Source organism: Microcebus murinus, chromosome 22, assembly GCF_040939455.1.
Source record: "Microcebus murinus isolate Inina chromosome 22, M.murinus_Inina_mat1.0, whole genome shotgun sequence".
Classification (NCBI taxonomy): domain Eukaryota; kingdom Metazoa; phylum Chordata; class Mammalia; order Primates; family Cheirogaleidae; genus Microcebus; species Microcebus murinus.
Window position 1 is genome coordinate 23,946,476 of NC_134125.1, and position 18,742 is coordinate 23,965,217.

Sequence of the window (18,742 nt, forward strand, 5' to 3'; positions counted from 1 at the left end):
AGCCAAAGGTCCTGCAGCTGCGGGCTTTGTCCCCCTCGTCCTCCCACAGGGTCCCAGGGCCGAGGTTCAGCCCCCTGCCCCCCAGTCCCAGGCCTGCAGGCCAGGAATGTGCTAACGGGGCATGTTGGGCCCTGCTGGTCCACGCAGGCACCTGTGGACTTTGAGAGGGGACCGGCGGGGCGGGGCGGGGCGGGGCCACAGAGCTGGGGCGGGCGGGGCCGGGTGCCGGGAGTGAGCTTGTCCCGCTGCTCGGAGCTTCCCGGACCCACTGCGCTGCGGCTGCAGACACAGGCCGCACCATGAAGCCGGCCCTCCTGCCCTGGGCTCTGCTGCTGCTGGCGACAGCCCCCGGCCGGGGCCCTGGGCCCACAGCAGGTATGCCCATACCCTGCCCTCTGCCCATCTGTCTGTCCATCTGCCTGCCGCAGCCGGGCCGGGGCCGATGCCCTTCTGGGCCCAGCCTCTGCCCATCTGTCAGGCCATCTGTGGCTGCGCTAGGAGCAGTGGGAAGAAAGCCTGAGGATCTGTGGTCAAGGGGCTGCTGGCGGGGATGGAAGGTCTGGACCTACCCAACCAACACCTGCTGGGAGCAGGGAGGACCCACAGAGCCCTCGGCCTGCACCCTGCGCCCCGATGGAGGGCGTGATTAGGACAGGGAGCTAGGATTGTGGGTGCCTAGGGGAAGCCCCTAACTCCAGAGCCCCAGAGCAGGGCCCCCAGCCCTGGGCTGCCTCCCACCCTCCAACCCCACCCGCCCCGTTCCCATCACCCTCCCGCCACTTACCTCGCTTGCGGCATCTCCCAGCCTCCTCCCCCACACCCCAGGTGAGCCAGCTTTCCCATCCTTGCCAATAAACATTTATTGTTGCTCTTGAGTGCCAGGCACGTTGCTCAGTGAAGTGGGGCCAAGGCCTGGCCCTTGACGGCCTTGTTGGGGGGATGGGGACGGGCTGGGGGGAAGGCGCCATCCCGCGGTGGCGGCACCCACTGCAGCCAGGCCTCCAGCCCATCCTCCCCGCCAGCTCTGACAATGCGGCCCACAGGACGGCTCCTTTTTCCAAGGCTGGGCCCCTGCTGGAATTGTCCTTCTCCCCAGAAAGGAAGGGAGCACCCCTGGCCTCCTCCCCGCAAGGGCTGGGCTCTCGATTTCAGCCTCCGGGCAAGTGAGGTGGGTCGCATTCAGCCTGGGCACCATTCCCTACCCTGGCCCAGGCCAGCACAAGGGGCCTCCCCTGCTCACGCCCACGGACTCCTCGAGGAGTCAAGAGAGGTCCCCACACCCAGGTCAAGGGCTCAGGCAGCTGTTGCCCTCTGAGGACCCCGCCACGCCACGTGGGACATAGGACATGGGGGCTGAGGGTCGGTCATGTCCTGGGGCTCCCAGAGGCTGGGTGTTCGGAGGCCTCGCTGCATTCTAGCCAGATCATCTGTGCTAAGATTCGCCCCGTCCCCACGGCCCCGAGGCTTTCCGCTGTGTCCACGTGATGGCCGTGTGCATCCCAGGCCCAGCCAGCGTTCTCCTGGGGACGCTGCCCTCTAACGAGCTGCAGGGAAAGAGAGACGGGCCCAGCACCTGGGCAGCCGTCCAGCCAGGTGCTCGGGGCCTCTTCCCCAGATGCCCAGGAGAGCTGCTCCCTGCGCTGTGGGCAGCCGGAAGGGCCATGCTCCTGCCACCCGACCTGCACCGGCCTCAGCACCTGCTGCTCGGATTTCCGGGACTTCTGCTTGGAGATCTCGCCCTACTCAGGCTCCCTGATGGGCGGCAAGGACTTCGTGGTGCAGAAGCTCAACAGCTCCACAGACAGCGTCGTGATCTGCAGGTGGGAGGCCCGAGGGTCCCCACACCCGCATCCCCCTGCGTGCTGGGCCCAGACCCCTGGCTGGCTGAGTGAGCCCCTCAGACCCAGGACAGGCGGGAGGGCACAGGGACAGCCGCTGGATGGGTTCCCCATGCCGCTCTGCCCCACAGGTTTAAAGAGAGCATCCAGACCCGTGGCCACATAGACTCCTCCGGGCAGGTGCACTGCGTGTCACCCCTGCTCTACGAGAGCGGCCGCATCCCCTTCACTGTCTCGCTGGACAATGGCCGCTCCTTCCCTCACGCGGGCACCTGGCTGGCAGGTGAGCCCTCAGCCTGGCCCTCGGGGACTTCCCCAGCACTAATCTATGCACCAAGAGCTGGCCCGCCCGCACCCTGCCGCTCTGGCTGAACCAGTCCCTCGGCAGCTGCCCACCCAGCCACAGGGCGGGCTCCTGGGCGGGTCGGCTCTCCCCGCACCCAGACACACGTGCCAGCCGGAGCGAGTGGGAGCTGCGGGGTCCCCACGGGGCCAGTGCCCGCCTGCTCAGCTGAGCAGGCCAGGGTAGGGGGCCAGCCAGCTGGGGGCCAGAGGCCTGGGCGGTAGAGGACAGGCAATCTGTCTGGAATCCACATCCTTTTCTGCCGCAAGGGTCTGGGGAGACCACCCAGCTGCTGTGACACTCCGTCCTCGGGAGGCCCCCACCGCCCCAGGAGCCCCCTGGCCTCCTCCCCTGCATGCCTCAGGCCTTCACTCGCCCCTCACCCCCTGCCCAGTGCACCCCAACAAGGTGTCAGAAACAGAGAAGAGCCACCTGGTGAACGAGACCCGCTGGCAGTACTACGGCACGGAAGGCACCACAGGCAACCTGAGCCTGACCTGGGACACCTCGGCGCTGCCCGCACAGGCCGTCACTATCGAGCTGTGGGGCTACGAGGAGATGGGTGAGGCCAGCCGAGGGCGGTGGTGGCCTTGGGGGCTTTGGATGGGAGAAGGGGGCCCTGGGTGTGTGGGGGATGGGTGAGGGGTTCCCAATGGGGGTGAAGAGGGAAGAGACCTCTGGGCAGGGATTGGGGGTCAGGATCAGTTAAGAGCAGGTAGGGGCCGGGGGGCAGTGGCCCAGGCCCGGCCCTCTGGGAGGAGGCCTGCCCCACCTCGTCCTCTCTGAGCCCCCTGGTCAGCTGGTACGGCCCTGGGCCCAGCCTTGAGCAGGGGCAGGGAGTGTGGGGGGAGGTGGGTGGTCACCTAAGCCAGGTGACCTAAGGACCTAAGGGTCCTTCTATGGGGACCACCTGTCCACCCATCCGAACACACCTGTCCAGCTGCTCCAGTGCCCAACCCCTCTCCTGCCCCCAGGGTCCGGGGCGGGGCCCCAGGGCTAACTAGGCTTCCCCCTCAGGGAGGCCGTACTCCGGGGAGTGGACAGCGAAGTGGTCATACCTATACCCCCTGGCCTCAAACATCTCCAACTCTGGCTTCTTCACCTTCACCCCGGAACCTGCGTCCCCCAAACACCAGGAGTGGAAAGTGGGTGCACTCCGCATCACCGACAGCAGGAACTACCCAGGGCAGAAGTAAGGGCCAGGGCACAGAGGACGGGCTGGGGCCTGACCGCCTTCCAACTGTCCTGCTTGCCCAGGAAGCCTGGGCGGGGAGGGGGACGGCGGGGTGACCTGGCCCGGCCCCCAGCTCGTGCGTGATTGCTGCCACAGGGACGTGCAGGCGCTCTGGACCAACGATCACGCGCTGGCCTGGCACCTGGGCAGTGACTTCCGGGAGGACCCCGTGGCCTGGGCCCTCGCTCAGTGCGGGGCCTGGGAGCAGCTGGAGGACCAGCTGCCCGACTTCCTGGAGGAGCTGCCCGACTGCCCCTGCACCCTGGCACAGGCCCGGGCCGACTCCGGCCGCTTCCACGTGAGCTCCGCAGGGCGGGGACGGGGAGGGGCAGCCTCCCCCACTGAGGCCCTAAGAAGTGGGGCTGGGGTCTGAGCCCCCCGTGGCATTGACGTCATGGAGGGGATGGCAGAACCCGAGGCCGGCAGGTGACAGCCACTGGCTGCTCTGCAGACGGACTACGGCTGTGACATAGAGCAGGGCAGCGTGTGCACCTACCACCCAGGGGCCGTGCACTGTGTGCGCTCCGTGCAGGCCAGGTGAGCTCTGGCCGGGGGCTGGGCTGGGGGCTGGGGCCCGGGGCCCTCCCAAAGGCCACCCTGACCTGCCGGCGCCCCCAGCCCCCGGTACGGCGCGGGCCAGCAGTGCTGCTATACGGCCGATGGCACCCAGCTCCTGACGGCTGACTCCAGCAGCGGCAGCACCCCTGACCGGGGCCACGACTGGGGTGCACCCCCTTTCCGCACGCCGCCCCGCGTGCCCGGCATGTCCCACTGGCTCTACGACGTCCTCAGCTTCTATTACTGCTGCCTCTGGGCACCTGCCTGCCCCCGCTACATGCAGCGCCGGCCCTCGAACGACTGCCGCACCTACCGGCCCCCGCGCCTGGGTGGGTGCCAGCGAGCGCCTGGGGAGGCAGCGGCCGTCCCGGCCAAGGCGGGCCCCCCTGACCCCCTGCTCTCACCCCAGCCTCCGCCTTTGGAGACCCCCACTTCATCACCTTCGACGGCACTAAGTTCACGTTCAACGGGCGGGGCGAGTACGTGCTGCTGGAGGCGGCGCTGACCGACCTGAGAGTGCAGGCGCGGGCCCAGCCCGGGCTGACTCCCAACGGTGAGGCTGCGCCTGGGCTCGGAGCGGCTCTGGGTCACGCAGGCAGGAGGCTGGAGCCAAGCGGGCCCCGTTCTGTGCCCACCACCTCAGGCACGCAGACCCGCGGCACGGGGCTGACCGCTGTGGCCGTCCAGGAGGACGACTCGGACGTGGTGGAGGTCCGGCTGGCCCACAGGGCCGGGGCCCTGGAGGTGCTGCTGAACCAGGAGGTGCTCAGCTTTGCCGAGCAGAGCTGGATGGACCTGAAGGGTGAGCGGTCCAGCTGGGCAGGGCCTCCTTCCCCTCCCGCCCGGGGGCCGGGGGCAGCGGGCAGCCCTGGGCCTCCACGCCTCTCCCCAGCCCTGGCCGGAGCTGGGTGCGGCCCAGGGCTCAGATGCAAGGACAGAGGCCTCTGGGGGCTCAGAGAGGGGCCGCCACAGCCCAGGTGGCATGTGAATCGTGCTCCTTCCCCCACGGCTATCTCAGGCCAGATGTGGTCCCAGGCCAGAGGTGGCAGGAGCACAGCCAGAGGCGTGACTCAGGCTGCCACCCCCATGGGGGTGTCCCCAGTGTACCCACTGGCCCGGTGACAGGCTGGGACTGTGGGATGTGTCCTCCCTGTGGCCCAGAGGAACCCGGGAGCCGTGCGGAGGGGACTGGCCCTGGCAGCTCTCTCACCGCTGGGCTGCACAGCACCACGGCTTTGCTCAAAAGCCACTGCAAGGACACAGCCTGCACGGTTAAGGACGCCACTTGGAAATGCGGCAGCTCCACGTGGACCCCCTTGCCCCAGGGAACTGAGCAAATGACATGGATCCCAGTTGGCAGGGGGGACCTGGCGTGGGCCTCTCAGCGCTGAGGGTACAGAGACCATCGGAAGGGCCAAGGCAGACACGGCCGCAGCAACACGGGGACAGGCCCCACGGGCAGCCTTGCTGCGCAGCATGGCACCTTGGGCGGCACATCTGGGGGCTCCGCCACAGGCGTGGGCTGGGGGGTAGAGTCACAGTCAGCGGGGCTGGCCCCAGAGACGCCCCTCCCCTGCAGGTGCCCCATGGGTGCCCACCACCCGCACCTGGGGCTGCAGGAGGGCAGGGCACGGTGCCCAGGGCGGGGGGTGACCCTGACCCATCCCACCCTGCCGTGCCCAGGCATGTTCCTGTCAGTGGCTGCCCAGGACAGGGTCTCAGTCATGCTGGCTTCGGGGGCTGGCCTGGAGGTCGGCATTCAGGGCCCGTTCCTGAGTGTGTCCGTCCTGCTGCCCGAGAAGTTCCTCACCCACACCCGCGGCCTCCTCGGGACGCTCAACAGCGACCCCACCGACGACTTCACCCTTCGCAGCGGGCAGGTCCTGCCCTCAAGCGCCAGTCCCCGGGATCTGTTCCAGTACGGGGCCGACTGTAAGGGACCCGTGGCTGTGCTGGGTACAGAGGGTGGGCCGGGAAAGCGTGGCCCGGGAGGGTTGGGGGCCCTCGGACCCCACGCCCAGCCAGGCCTGCCTGTCTCCCCAGGGGCCGTGCACAACGCTTCCTCCCTGCTCACCTACGACTCCTGGTTCTTGAGGCGCAACTTCCTGTACCAACCCAGGCACGACCCCACCTTTGAGCCCCTCTTCCCAGGTGAGGCCGCCCTCAGCCCCAGCCTGGCTCTTGAGGCGGCCGAACTCTGTGGGGACGATCCTTTCTGCAACTTCGACGTGGCGGCCACTGGGAACCTGAGCACCGGCAACGCCACGCGGGCCGCCCACCTGCTGCACCAGCACCGCGCGCAGAGCCTGCAGCCGGGTGAGGGCGCGGGCCATGGGGGCGCGGGCCGTGGGGGTGCAGAGCCTGCAGCCGGGTGAGGGCGCAGGCCGTGGGGGTGGGGCCGTGGGGGCTCGGGGCGCCCACCTGCTGCACCAGCACCGCGCGCAGAGCCTGCAGCCGGGTGAGGGCGCGGGCCATGGGGGTGCAGAGCCTGCAGCCGGGTGAGGGCGCAGGCCGTGGGGGCTCGGGGCGCGGGGGTGAGGGCGGGCTCTCTGCCCTGGGATGGCCCCCACGCCGGCGGCTATGGGCGGCGGCTGGGCTCAGGCCTGTTGTCTGTGCCCTGCCCCCGCCCCAGTGGTGTCCTGTGGCCGGCTGGCCGCTCCCCTCAACGGGCACAAGGACAGCATCAGGTACCTGGTGGGCTCCACCCTCCACTTCCACTGCCACAGCGGCTACAGCCTGGTCGGGGCAGACACCAGCACCTGCCAGGCCGACGGCACCTGGTCCACACCCACCCCGGAGTGCCAGCCAGGTGAGGGCGACCCGCCGCCGCACCCCTGCCTGTTCCCCTGTGCCCGAGGCCCCAGACCGGCCTCACCACTCGTCCCCTCTCCAGGACGGAGCTACGCGGTGCTGCTGGGCATCATCTTCGGAGGCCTCTCGGTGGTGGCCGCAGTCGCGCTGGCCTACGTGCTGCTGCGCCGCTGGAGGGGCAGCATGTGAGACCCCGCCCGCCCGCCACCCTCCTCCGCCCTCCCAGGACCCTGGGGCGGCGAGGGGGGGAAGGGGGGCTGTGCCCCTCCAAACCGCGTCTCTGTTGCAGGCACAGCTGGGGCTCACAGCCCTGACCCGCCTCCGGGAGAGCCGCGGCCTCGCGCACCCAGTCCTGCGGCTCCTGCCGCCCCAGGGCTGCGCAGCCTGGACCCCGACACCTGGCACCTGGGCCTTTAGAACCCTTCTCTGTCATCTCGGACCCGAGGCTGGAGGCCCGGTGCCCCAACGCCTGTGCTGTCAGCGCTCCGTTCTCTGTCCTCAGATACTTTTGGCTTTGAGGCCCCAGACCTGAGCCTCCAGGCCCTGGAGTCCTGAGCCCAGCACCGCCGCCCCTGCCACCTCGCTGCCCGTAGCCCGCGTCTGGTCCCTGAGAGGCCGAGACCTGTGCCCCACCGTGGGGCCAGAGCAGAGCTGCCTGGGTCCTGGACGCCCAGGCTCAGCCCGAGACCCCAGGGAGGCCCAGCCCTGGGCGAGGAGAGGCCTCAGGACGCCAGAGCAGAGCACGAATCCCGGGGGAGGGACCGCCCTCTGCCCGCCAGGCTTGTTAACTCTAACTTTCCTGGAAGGTCACTCAGGAACACCCCTCCCTGCCTGTACAAGGAGAAAACAAGCCCCTTGTGTTCCTTCCCTGGTGTCCATGCTGCGCCTTGGTTCCAGAGAGTTCCACAATCACCCCATGGGGCCACCCACCAACAGCACCCAGGGTGACCTGGGTCTGAGTCCTCCTGTTCATCCCCACCCAGGTCACTGGGATGCGCTGCCCCTCCCCAGCCTCCCTCTGTGTCAAGTGGATGAGAACAGTGACCCGGGGTGGGCCAGGCCTGGGGGTGTGCTAGCCATGGTCCCGGCCACCTCCCAGCCCCTCCCCTGTGCAGGCGCCAGCCTCTTCCCCCAGCCCTGGCCTTCCTTGGAAGGGCTGCCTGTGCCTTGGCAAGCTGGCCTGGTCCCCAGCCCTGCCTGGCTCTGCCCGGTGAGCTGGCACCTTGGCTGGGGGCAGTCACTAGCAGGGCCACATCTGAGTCCTTGCCTTCGCCCAGGGCTGGGTGCAGAGCCCAGACCTCGTGCCACAGCAGCTGGCTCAGCACCTGCCCTCCTGTGGCGTTAGGTGTGGCGGGGAGGGGACTACACAGATGCACAGGCCCCAAGGCCTCCTCCGTGGAGAGGGTGGTGATTGGGGGCAGGGCAGGACTGTTGGGACCAGGTGGGGGGGGGCTCGCGTGGCCTGCAGCGCTGGGAGTGGCCACGCGGTGGCAGCAGAGGGCAGGAGCACAGAGGAGGCGCAGGCAGAAGGCCTGCCCGCAACTGGGCCGGGGCAGGGTCCCACCCTCTGCCCGCCAAGGTCTTCGCATGGCCCACTCCTCCGCTTCCCCTCACCTGGGAGGGCCGCCCGGTCATCCCCCAGCCTCAGGAGTGTAGGAGAGGTTGCACAGGTCACCCCAGGTCATCAGGTCGCTCAGTCTTGCCCGTGGTGAAGGGTCCGGGCCAGAATCGGGAAAACTGGGTGGCAGGGGCAGGTGTGGTCCAGAGGGCTTCCTGGAGGAGGTGAATGTGCACAGTGGGGGCAAGTGCGTGGGAATAGCTAAGAGTGAGGGTTCGGGGTCACCCAGGACGCTAGAGGGGGATGGGTGGGTGCTTCCTGCCTAGCCAGGTCCCCTGCTCCAGGCTCACAGCTGCAGCAGGGTGGGCTGCGGCCTGCCGCTTGGCCGCTGGGCAGGTACTTTCCTCCCTGCAGATGAGGTAAGGCGGGCTTTGCTCACCCCAGGCCAGGGTCGGGTGAGAGGCGAGGTGCCTGGTCTGGGCCTGGCGTGTGGGAGCAGGCAGAGGTTTGCTGGGGGCCCAGGGGGGCAGGGGCGGCCTCGAAGCTCAGCAGGTCCACCAGACGGTGCCCCAGACAAGGACAGCCCCGAGACAGGTGAATAGACAGGTGGATTCTCAGGGCTCTGACTGGTTGGAGAGGACGTTCCAGGCAGCGGCCCAGCCTTGGCAAAGGCTCCGAGGAAGACCTGGGCAGGTGTGTCTTAGGAACAGCGGGTGGGGCCGGGGCCAACCAAGACCTCCCCTACCAGGCCAAGGCGTTCAGACCTCACCCTAAGAACAAGGCATGGCCTGCTTTTTGTGCGGCAAATTTAAGCTAAAAAGAAAATAATATATATTTAAAAAGTACGATCTGCCTCGGGTTCCCTCCGCCCCCACCAGCCTCTCTCCAGCCTGGGCTCCCCTCCCCTGCAGGAGGAAGGGTGCCCTGTCTGTGGCCCCGGCCCCGGCTACCCAGTGCCAGGGGTAGCCCGGGCCGGGAAGCCCCGCCACCTGGCAGGGGCTTTTCCAGGGGAGCAGGACACAGGCTGGGCGTGTGCAAGGTGGGGACCCGAAGCCGGTGCGGCCGTCTCAGTTCAGCAGCTCCAGGGCGTGGAGGACGGGCAGCTGCGGGAGCTCGTGGCCCAACCCCAAGGGGTTGGAATGACAGAAATATGGAAGTCGTGGTGTCGGCGTGGTGGTGCCAGTCGAGGTGGAGGAAACAGTAACCCAAGGACTTGAAAACATGCTGGCGACAGAGCTGGGGGCAGGGGGGTCAAATAGAAACTGGTGGGACACCCACAGGGTCCCAGCACCACCCCGGGGCGGAGGGACACTTACCTTTCTCTTCTCCAGCCAGGGCAACCCAGAAGTGTGTCCGGCTGCTGGACTTAGCCTTGGCCCAAATAAACTCTCCATAGGAATTTTGCTTCAGTTTCTTTCTTTAGGGCAACAGCCCCTCTAATGACACCCGAGGCGGAAGTGTGAAAGGACAGCCTTCTACACGGTTCATCAGTGTTGAGAATAAATCGTGCAAAGGGTGAAAAAACCCTCAATGACAACTTAGGTAACTGGTCCCCAGTGGGTAGACATTGAAGCTGTGCTCAGTCTTCTGCTTCTTTAAACACAGTTGTATTTTGTGGGCAAGTTAAGGTTTACCCGGGGAAGAAATTCATACGGGTAGATTGGCGGCTGCACGGCACATGCATTTCCCTCCTGGGGTTGTACCAACTGACACCGCCACCGCCCCACAAGGAAGCCCTGGCCCCCACACGCTTGCTGACATACGGAGCCTGCACATTTTTTGCTCTTTGCCAGATAGGTGGAAAATGTTGTTGGGCTTGCACCAACGTGACCAGGCCGCGTGGCATCTGCCCCAGTTCTCTCCTCTGCATGTTTCTGGGTGGGATGAGCCGCACAGAGACTCCCCTGCGAGCTTTGACGAGAGGACGCGAAGCAGCAGGCGGGACAAGCTCACTCCCCTGGTGCTTGTCTGCAGGCTCAGGTCCTCGGCACAGACGGGGCCCAGGTCTGCAGCTGTCTGCCTGGCCCTGGAGCCACCTTCAGCTGTGCTGACGCCTGGGCCAGGTGTAGGAGGAAGGGTCCCAGCTTCTTTTTTTTTAATTATTATTATTATTATTATTATTATTATTTCAGAGATGGGGCCTTGCTCTGTCAGCCAGGCTGGAGTGCAGTGGTGTGATTATAGCTCACTGCAGCCTCGAACTCCTGGGCTCAAGTGATCCTCCTGCCTCAGCCTCCCAAGGAGCCAGGACTACAGGTGTGCACCACCACACCCGGCTAATTTTTAAAATTTTTCATACGGAGTCTTGCTGTGTTGCCCAGGCTGGCCTGAAGCGATCCTCCCACCTCAACATCCCCAAAATATTGAGATTACAGTTGTGAGCCACTATGCCCAATCTGAAGGGTCCCAACTTCTGCAGGAAGCCCTTGTCACCCACGGCGACAAGAACCAGGGTTCCAATCCAGCCTTGCGGGCTCTAGCCTATGCTTGGGTAATGGCCAGCTCTGCTCCCCCACCTACCTTACGGCCACCTCCCCTTTCTGACTTCCAGCCATGTGTCTCTCAAGCCCCAGCATCAAGATCAAGACCAAGACCACACACTTGCAAAGACTACAGGGCCAGCTCCGCGTGGGTCCTGCTTCTGTGGTAGAACCTGCCTGGCATAAATGGGGTATCATCAACGTTCCCTAGATATGAATTGCACACAGGAATGTGTGCGCCGATAAGAGTGCACTCGGGATTAACCCAACGCGAACACGCCCAAGCGACCTCCACCCTGTCAGGAGACGGGCAGTGGTGTTGTCGGCAACCCCACGCCACCCTGCACGTTTTTCTGTGTCAGCCCTCCCCTCCCTTCCTCCCCAGGGCAAAGGCTGCCTTGCTTCCTCACGCCAGGCATCGGTCTGCCTGGTTTTGCACTTCACAAAGGTGGAAGCGGGGAGCAGACACTGTCTGTGTCCAGCTCCCTTTGCCTGTGACACTCGTCCCCGTTGCAGTGTGAAGCTGTAACTGGTGTTTGCTGAGTGTTGTTCCATCTAGTGGATACGCCACAGTGTGTTTATCCGTCTTCCTGTTGAAGCTGATTGGGGCGGTTCCCAGTTTGGGACTATAACGGCTAGTGCTACTGTGAACATTCTCCTATGTGTCCTTTGATGCATAAACGTATGCATTTTTTTTTTTTTCGAGACAGAGTCTCACTCTGTTGCCCAGGCTAGAGTGCCGTGGCGTCAGCCTAGTTCACAGCAACCTCAAACTCCTGGGCTCAAGCAATCCTCCTGCCTCAGCCTCCCGAGTAGCTGGGACTACAGGCACGTGCCACCATGCCCGGCTAATTTTTTAAATATATTTTTAGTTGGCCAATTAATTTCTTTCTATTTTTAGTAGAGACCAGGTCTCGCTCTTGCTCAGGTTGGTTTCAAACTCCTGACATTGAGCGATCTTCCTGCCTTGGCCTCCCAGAGTGCTAGGATTACAGGCGTGAGCCACTGGCCCACCATAAATGTATGCATTGATGTTGGGTGAGTTTCTAGAAGCAGTCTTCCTAGGAATGAGTACATGTATGGTAGCTTTAGTAGATAAGGCCAGTTGTGCAAAGTGGCTTTGTCATTTGGCATTCCCACTGGCAGTGCCAGGGTTCTTATGTGCCATATCCTTGCTAACACTTGGTATTATCAGTCTTCCATTTTAGCTCATTGTGACAGGTGTGTAATGGTAGAATATTATGGACTTAATTTGTTTTTCTGACAACCAGTGGAGCTTGTGCACCCTTTCGTATGTTGATTGGCCATTTGGAGCTCCTCTTTTGTCAAGTGTCTGTTCAAGTCTTTTCTCTTGTCTGGATTTCTCTAACTGATTTGTAGGAGTTCTTTCTCTAGATTCTGGATACGAGTTTGCCATCAGCTCTAGCACTGCAAACATTCACCCATTCTCTGACTTGCCTCTCCACTGTATTAGTGGTGTCTTTTGTTAAATAGATGTTCTTAACATAATCCAATTTATCAATTTTTTTCTTTTGTAGTTAGTGCATTTTGTGTCCTGTTTAAGAATCATTTGCCTACTACTGTAAGGCTGAGGCGGGAGGATTGCTTGAGCCCAGGAGTGCAGGGCCACAGTGAGTTATTATCATGCCACTACACTCCAGCCTGGGTGACAGAGTGGGACCCTGTCTCTTAAAAAAAATAATAATAATTTGCCTACTCTAAAGTTACAAAGATGTTTTTTGTTTTCCTGTAAATGTTTTATTGCTTAGTATTTTATAATTAGATCTGCAAACCAAATAGAATAGATTTTGGTGTGAAGTAGGGGTCAAGGTGCACTTTTTTCATGTGGATATCCAAATGACCCAGGACCATTTATTGAAACAGCATCTCTTCCCCACTGCTCTGTTGTGTTCCCTCTGCCAGAGGTCAGCTGACCCTCTGTCCTGTTCCACGGGCCAGTTTGTCTGTCTTTATACCAACACCAAATCGTCTTGACTACCATAGCTTGTTCTTTATATCTGGTACTGCCAGTCTACTATTATGTTCTTCTCCTCAAGACTGCCTGGGCTACTCTTGGTCCTTGACATTTTCATATGAATTTTTAAATCAGCTTTCCAATAATAATAATTAAAACACTGTTAGGATTTTGATTGGATTGCATTGAATCTAGAGATAAATGAGGGGGAAATTGACTTCTCACAATATTAAACTTTCTAGTCCATAAACACATATACTTAGGTCTTCTTTAATTTCTCTCAATTATGTTTTCTAGTGGTCGGTGTAGGGCTCTTGCCTAGCTTTATTAATTTTTTGTTTCGTTTGGTTTTGGTTTGCTTTCTTTTTCAGATGGTCTGGCTCTGTTGCCCAGGCTAGAGTGAGTGCCCTGGCGTCAGCCTAGCTCACTGCAACCTCCAACTCCTGGGCTCAAGCGATCCTCCTGCCTCGGCCTCCCTAGTAGCTGGGACTAGAGGCATGCGCCACCATGCCTGGCTAATTTTTCCATTTTTTGTAGAAACAGGGTCTCACTCTTGCTCAGGCTGGTCTCAAACTCCTGGCCTCCTGCCTTGACCTCCCAAAGTACTAAGATTATAAGCATGAGCCACCAGGCCTGGACTCTTTGTTAGTTTTACTTTTAGGTATTTGACTTTTTTAAATGCTGTTTTAAGCGATTTTACTTCAAAAAGGTGTTTTCTGTTTGTGGCTAATATGTAGAAATATTGATTTTTGCATATTTTCCTTGATCCCAGGGACCTTGCAAAATTCACCTATTTCTAACAGTTCATCTGTAGAGTATCTACAAATAATGACAGCTTCCAGTTCTCCATCGCAATCCTTAGAGCTTTTATTTGTTTTTCCCACCTTATTGTACTGGCTAGGACTTCCCCTGATTTTACTTGAAAGGAAGTGATGAAGGTTGTAAGGTTTTTCAGTGGTGGCGAAGAAAAGAAACAGAGAGAGAGAGAGAGTGGGGGCCAAACCACGTGGCTTTATTATACACTCCTAGATGAGGTTCTGGGGCCCCAAGAGAGGGGGCCCCAGAAGTTGCCATCTTTGAAGGGGCTGAGGCCTTTTAGACCCTTTGGGCGGGACTAGGGACTTGTGGCAGGAAGAGCTGGGATTCTCTATTGTGGCCTTGGGTGGTGGTTGAGAAATAGAGGCTGCAGGTATTTATTTGTGGAATCCAGGAGAGGAAACGTTCTTATCCAGGTGGACTTCTGGGTGTGGTTCCTCTCAGCGGGGCCTGGCAGTTTTGTCCTTGTCGGGTCTGGTCTCGTGAACCTTTTCTTTTTTGATCTAGGGAAGGGAGGGGGCCACCACCAGCCTTACAAAAATGATTCTTAGTTTGGTCTTCATTTCAAAAGGAAGGCTTTTTATGGTCTTTTTTTATTTTTTATTTTTTTTATCAGCATATTATGGGGGTACAAATGTTACGGTTACGCGTATTGCCCATCCCCCACACCTGGCTTCTTATGTTTTACCATTAAGTATGACAGTTCCTGCGGGCTTTTGTAGCCGCAATTTGTCAGATTGAGGAAGTTTCCTCCCATTCCTAGTTGCTTAGAGTTTTTATTGTGAGTGAATGTCGGCACATTTTATCAAATGCTTTTCTGCACTATGAGATGGTCTAGGATGCTTCTTTCTAGTGACGAATTGCATGACATTATTTTCTGACAGTCAACCAATCTCGCAATCCTGGGACAAACCCACACTGGTGGTGATGAATTCTCTTTTTTCACTGTCTCTGAGTTCGGTTTGCTCATATTTTTTTTCCTTTTTTTCTTTTTCTATTTTTTGTTTTGTTTGCTGTCATCCTTGGTTAGCTCATACGCTGTTTAGGAGTTTTGCGTCTCTGGTGAACCAAGCAACCCTCCACGTTTCCTTCTGGGAATGTTTTTGTCAGGTTCTGTTCTCAAAGTTAGACTCGCCTTGTTAAAAAGAAGTTGAATAATGCTTCCTCTTTTGTGTTCTGTCCGAGTTTGTGTAAGACTGGTATTTTTTCCTCCCATCAGTTTCTGGAAAGATTCCACCAAGGAAGCCTTCTGGGACTGGAGTTCTCTACTGAGTCTCTGTGGGATCTCATTGTTGTTTTAATTGGCAGCGTTTATTTGAGTGAGATTGAGCAACTTTATATGTGTTGAAATAGCCATTTGTTGTTAGTTTTGTTTCTGCAGAGAATGAATTGTACCCCTGCTCGTATTTCTAGTAGATATTTGGTCATTGATTTTAAATATTTAAGTTGTTTTTGTTTTGTTTTGTTTTGTTTTTTGAGACAGAGTCTCACTCTGTTGCCCAGGCTAGAGTGAGTGCCGAGACGTCAGCCTAGCTCACAGCAACCTCAGTCTCCTGGGCTCAAGTGATCCTCCTGCCTCAGCCTCCGCTTCTGCCTCAGCCTCCCGAGTAGCTGGGACTACAGGCACACGCCACCATGCCTGGCTAATTTTTTGTATATATATTTTTAGTTGGTCAATTAATTTCTTTCTATTTTTAGCAGAGACAGGGTCTCGCTCTTGCTCAGGCTGGTTTTGAAATCCTGACCTCGAGCAATCGCCCGCCTTGGCCTCCCAGAGTGCTAGGATTACAGGCGTGAGCCACCGTGCCCAGCCAAATATTTAAGTTTTTAATTATTAAAGAAACCAGCCCCCCATCATATTATGTGTTGCAATTGTTTTTCCCCAAGTTTTTCATTGTTTTTTTTTTTTTTTTTTTTTGAGACAGAATCTCCCTCTGTTGCCCAGGCCAGAGTGCTGTGGCATCAGCCTAGCTCACAGCAACCTCAAACTCCTGGGCTCAAATGATCCTTCTGCCTCAGCCTGCTGAGTAGCTGGGGCCACAGACCACAGGCACGAGCCACCATGCCCAGCTAATTTTTTCTATTTATTAATAGAGACGGGGTCTCGCTCTTGCTCAGGTTTTTCTCCAACTCCTGACCTCAAGTGATCCTCTCGTCTCGGCCTCCCAGGGTGCTAGGATTATAGGCATCAGCCACCATGCCCGGCCTTCATGGGTCTTTTAAGATATTTTTCCACATCAAAAATTTTTAAATTTAAATAAAAATAAATATTAAATTTGAATACAAAGTTTTTATTTTTGCATGTTTGTATTGTGAGGTTTTTTTTCCCCATGGCTTTGGCATTTATGGCATGCCTAAAATGATCTTCCCCACTCTAAAAATATAAATGAATTTTTCTTTTTTTTTATTTGACAATAGGTTTCCATTTCTGTGTGATAAACGCATTTTTCTCATGTTTTCTTGTGATATTTGTATGGTTTCGTTTTTCAATGCCTAATACTTTGGCACGACAGGAATTAATTTTGATATAAAGAAAAAGGCAGGGAATTTCACTTTACTACTTTCCACAGTGGCTACCCACTGTCCTCATACAAATGTTAACAAATCATCTTTTTCCTACTGCTTCGAAGTGCTCCTTGAGTATAGACAAAATTCTTTTTTTTTTTTTTTTTGGCATCTTTCTGGACTTTTTATTAAGATTGATTGATTTCTTTTTTTTGTTTTGTTTTTTTGGAGACAGAGTCTCACTCTGTTGCCCAGTCTAGAGTGCCGTGGCGTCAGCCTAGCTCACAGCAACCTCAAACTCCTGGGCTCAAGCGATCCTCCTGCCTGAGCCTCCCGAGTAGCTGGGACTACAGGCATGCACCACCATGCCCGGCTAATTTTTTCTATAGATTTTTAGTTGGCCAATTAATTTCTTTCTATTTTTGGTAGAGATGGGGTCTCACCCTTGCTCAGGCTGGTTTCGAACTCCTGACCTTGAGCGATCCACCCGCCTCGGCCTCCCAGAGTGCTAGGATTACAGGCATGAGCCACCACACCCGGCCAAGATTGATTGATTTCTTAGATATATTCATATGGTACTTTAACTATTATATGTTTATCATTTGTTTGAAAATATGATGGGTTGGTTCACTTGATTTTTTTTTTCTATAAAGGCACAAAATGGTTTGAAGGCCCCCTCCAAAACTGGTGTTGAAATTTAATCCCCAGTTGGCAGTGTCAAGAGATGGGTTCTTTGGCCGGGCACGGTGGTTCACGCCTGTAATCCTAGCACTCTGGGAGGCCGAGGCGGGCGGATTGCTCAAGGTCAGGAGTTCGAAACCAGCCTGAGTGAGACCCCGTCTCTACTATAAAAATAGGAAGAAATTAATTGGCCACATAATATATATATATAAAAATTAGCCGGGCATGGTGGCGCATGCCTGTAGTCCCAGCTACTCGGGAGGCTCAGGCAGGAGGATCGCTTGATCACTTGAGCCCAGGAGTTTAGGAGTTTGAGGTTGCTGTGAGCTAGGCTGACGCCACGGCACTCACTCTAGCCTAGGCAAGAAAGTGAGACTCTGTTTCAAAAAAAAAAAAAAAAAAAAAGAGGTGGGGTCTTTAAGAGGTGACTATGTCTTGAGGGCTCTGCCCTCATGAATGGATTAATCCATTCATGAATTAGTGGATTAATAGGTTCTGCTGGGAGGGGACCTGGTGGCTTTATGAGGCGGGAAGAGTTGAGCTCGCAGGTTCGATGTCAGCCCCTGGCCATGTGATACACTGTGCTGACTAGGGACCCTTCAGCGGGTCCCCACCAGAAAGAAGGCTCTCACCACATGCACCCCCTTGACCTTGGGCTTCCTATTCTCCAGAACTGTAAGAAATAAATTTTATTTCTTATAAATTACCCACTTTCAGTTATTCTGTTATAAGCAACAGAAAATGGGCTAAGCCACCAATGCAATTCTATGAGGAAAATGGAGGTCTTTATATTAATAATAAATGTTGTTGGAGCAATTGCACAAGCAGTTGTTTTAGCTTTCCCACTCAGGCCCAACTTAAAATTCATCCCAAATTAATTTTTGTATATGGTGTGAGGTAGGGGTCGACATTAATTTTCTCTGTATGTCTATTGTTTCCACCTCTGGCACTTATTCTGGGTAACTCTTGGAGCATTAGTACTTTATTTATTTATTTATTTATTTTGAGACAGAATCTTGCCTTGTTGCCCAGGCTAGAGTGAGTGCCGTGGCATCGGCCTAGCTCACAGCAACCTCAATCTCCTGGGCTCAAGCAATCCTCCTGCCTCAGCCTCCCAAGTAGCTGGGACTACAGGCATGCACCACCATGCCCGGCTAATTTTTTCTATATATATTAGTCGGTCAATTAATTTCTTTCTATTTATAGTAGAGACGGGGGTCTCGCTCTTGCTCAGGCTGGTTTTGAACTCCTGACCTCAAGCAATCCTCCCACCTCGGCCTCCCAGAGTGCTGGGATTACAGGCGTGAGCCTCCGCGCCCGGCCAGCATTAGTACTTTAGTCTCCTCACCTGTAAAACTGGGATGATCACAGCTCCCTTTCATTACGGAGAATTGTGGACGTTGAGGTAATGCATATACAGCATTAGAATAGCACCCAGGCCATGTTTAACACCCAATAGTTGTTATTAATTTCTCTGAAATATGTAGTCATGTTAAGGGCGTATCCACCATTCCCATTTTATTCAGTAGTTCTTTTGTCTGTTTATTTTTATCAAGAGTGGGTGTTAGCCAGTCATGCTGGCTCACACCTGTGATCCCAGCACTTTGGGAAGCTGAGGTGGGAGGATTGCTTAAGCCCAGGAGTTCAAGGCTGTGGTGAGCCATGATCACACCACTGCACTCCAGAAAGAGGGATCCCATCTCACAAAAATAGGGAATGGTTGTTATATGTTGTCAAACGCCTTCTCAGTCTCTTTGGAGATGACCGTGTGATTTTTTTCTCCTCTGGTGAGAGACAAGATAACAGCAGCATTCATGGACACACTAAGAGAAGACCTTCCTTGCAGGACTGGTGTTGGCTCCACCAGGATAGGTAGATCTCGTTACTGTGCTACTGGATTCTCCATGCTAATATTTTATTTAGGAGTTTGCATTGCATCATAA

The 18,742-nt window shown here is 57.2% G+C and overlaps 1 protein-coding gene across 2 annotated transcripts; it reads left to right on the forward strand.

Annotated features, from left to right (window-relative positions):
* The first annotated feature begins 270 nt into the window (after nucleotides 1-270).
* On the forward strand, nucleotides 271-9,741 carry SUSD2 (sushi domain containing 2). Of its 2 annotated transcripts, none has more exons than XM_012749323.2 (15): nucleotides 271-375; nucleotides 1,616-1,820; nucleotides 1,970-2,121; nucleotides 2,576-2,743; nucleotides 3,199-3,373; nucleotides 3,512-3,713; nucleotides 3,867-3,952; nucleotides 4,034-4,302; nucleotides 4,383-4,526; nucleotides 4,617-4,775; nucleotides 5,657-5,905; nucleotides 6,017-6,289; nucleotides 6,606-6,782; nucleotides 6,867-6,969; nucleotides 7,074-9,741. In XM_012749323.2, the coding sequence occupies exons 1-15, from the start codon at nucleotides 300-302 to the stop codon at nucleotides 7,096-7,098; spliced, it is 2,463 nt and encodes an 820-aa protein (XP_012604777.1). In that variant the 5' UTR covers nucleotides 271-299; the 3' UTR covers nucleotides 7,099-9,741. The 2 variants fall into 2 exon arrangements, with proteins under 2 accessions (XP_012604777.1, XP_075852850.1); XM_075996735.1 differs by lacking the exon at nucleotides 271-375 and adding an exon at nucleotides 399-1,168.
* Nucleotides 9,742-18,742: the final 9,001 nt, after the last annotated feature.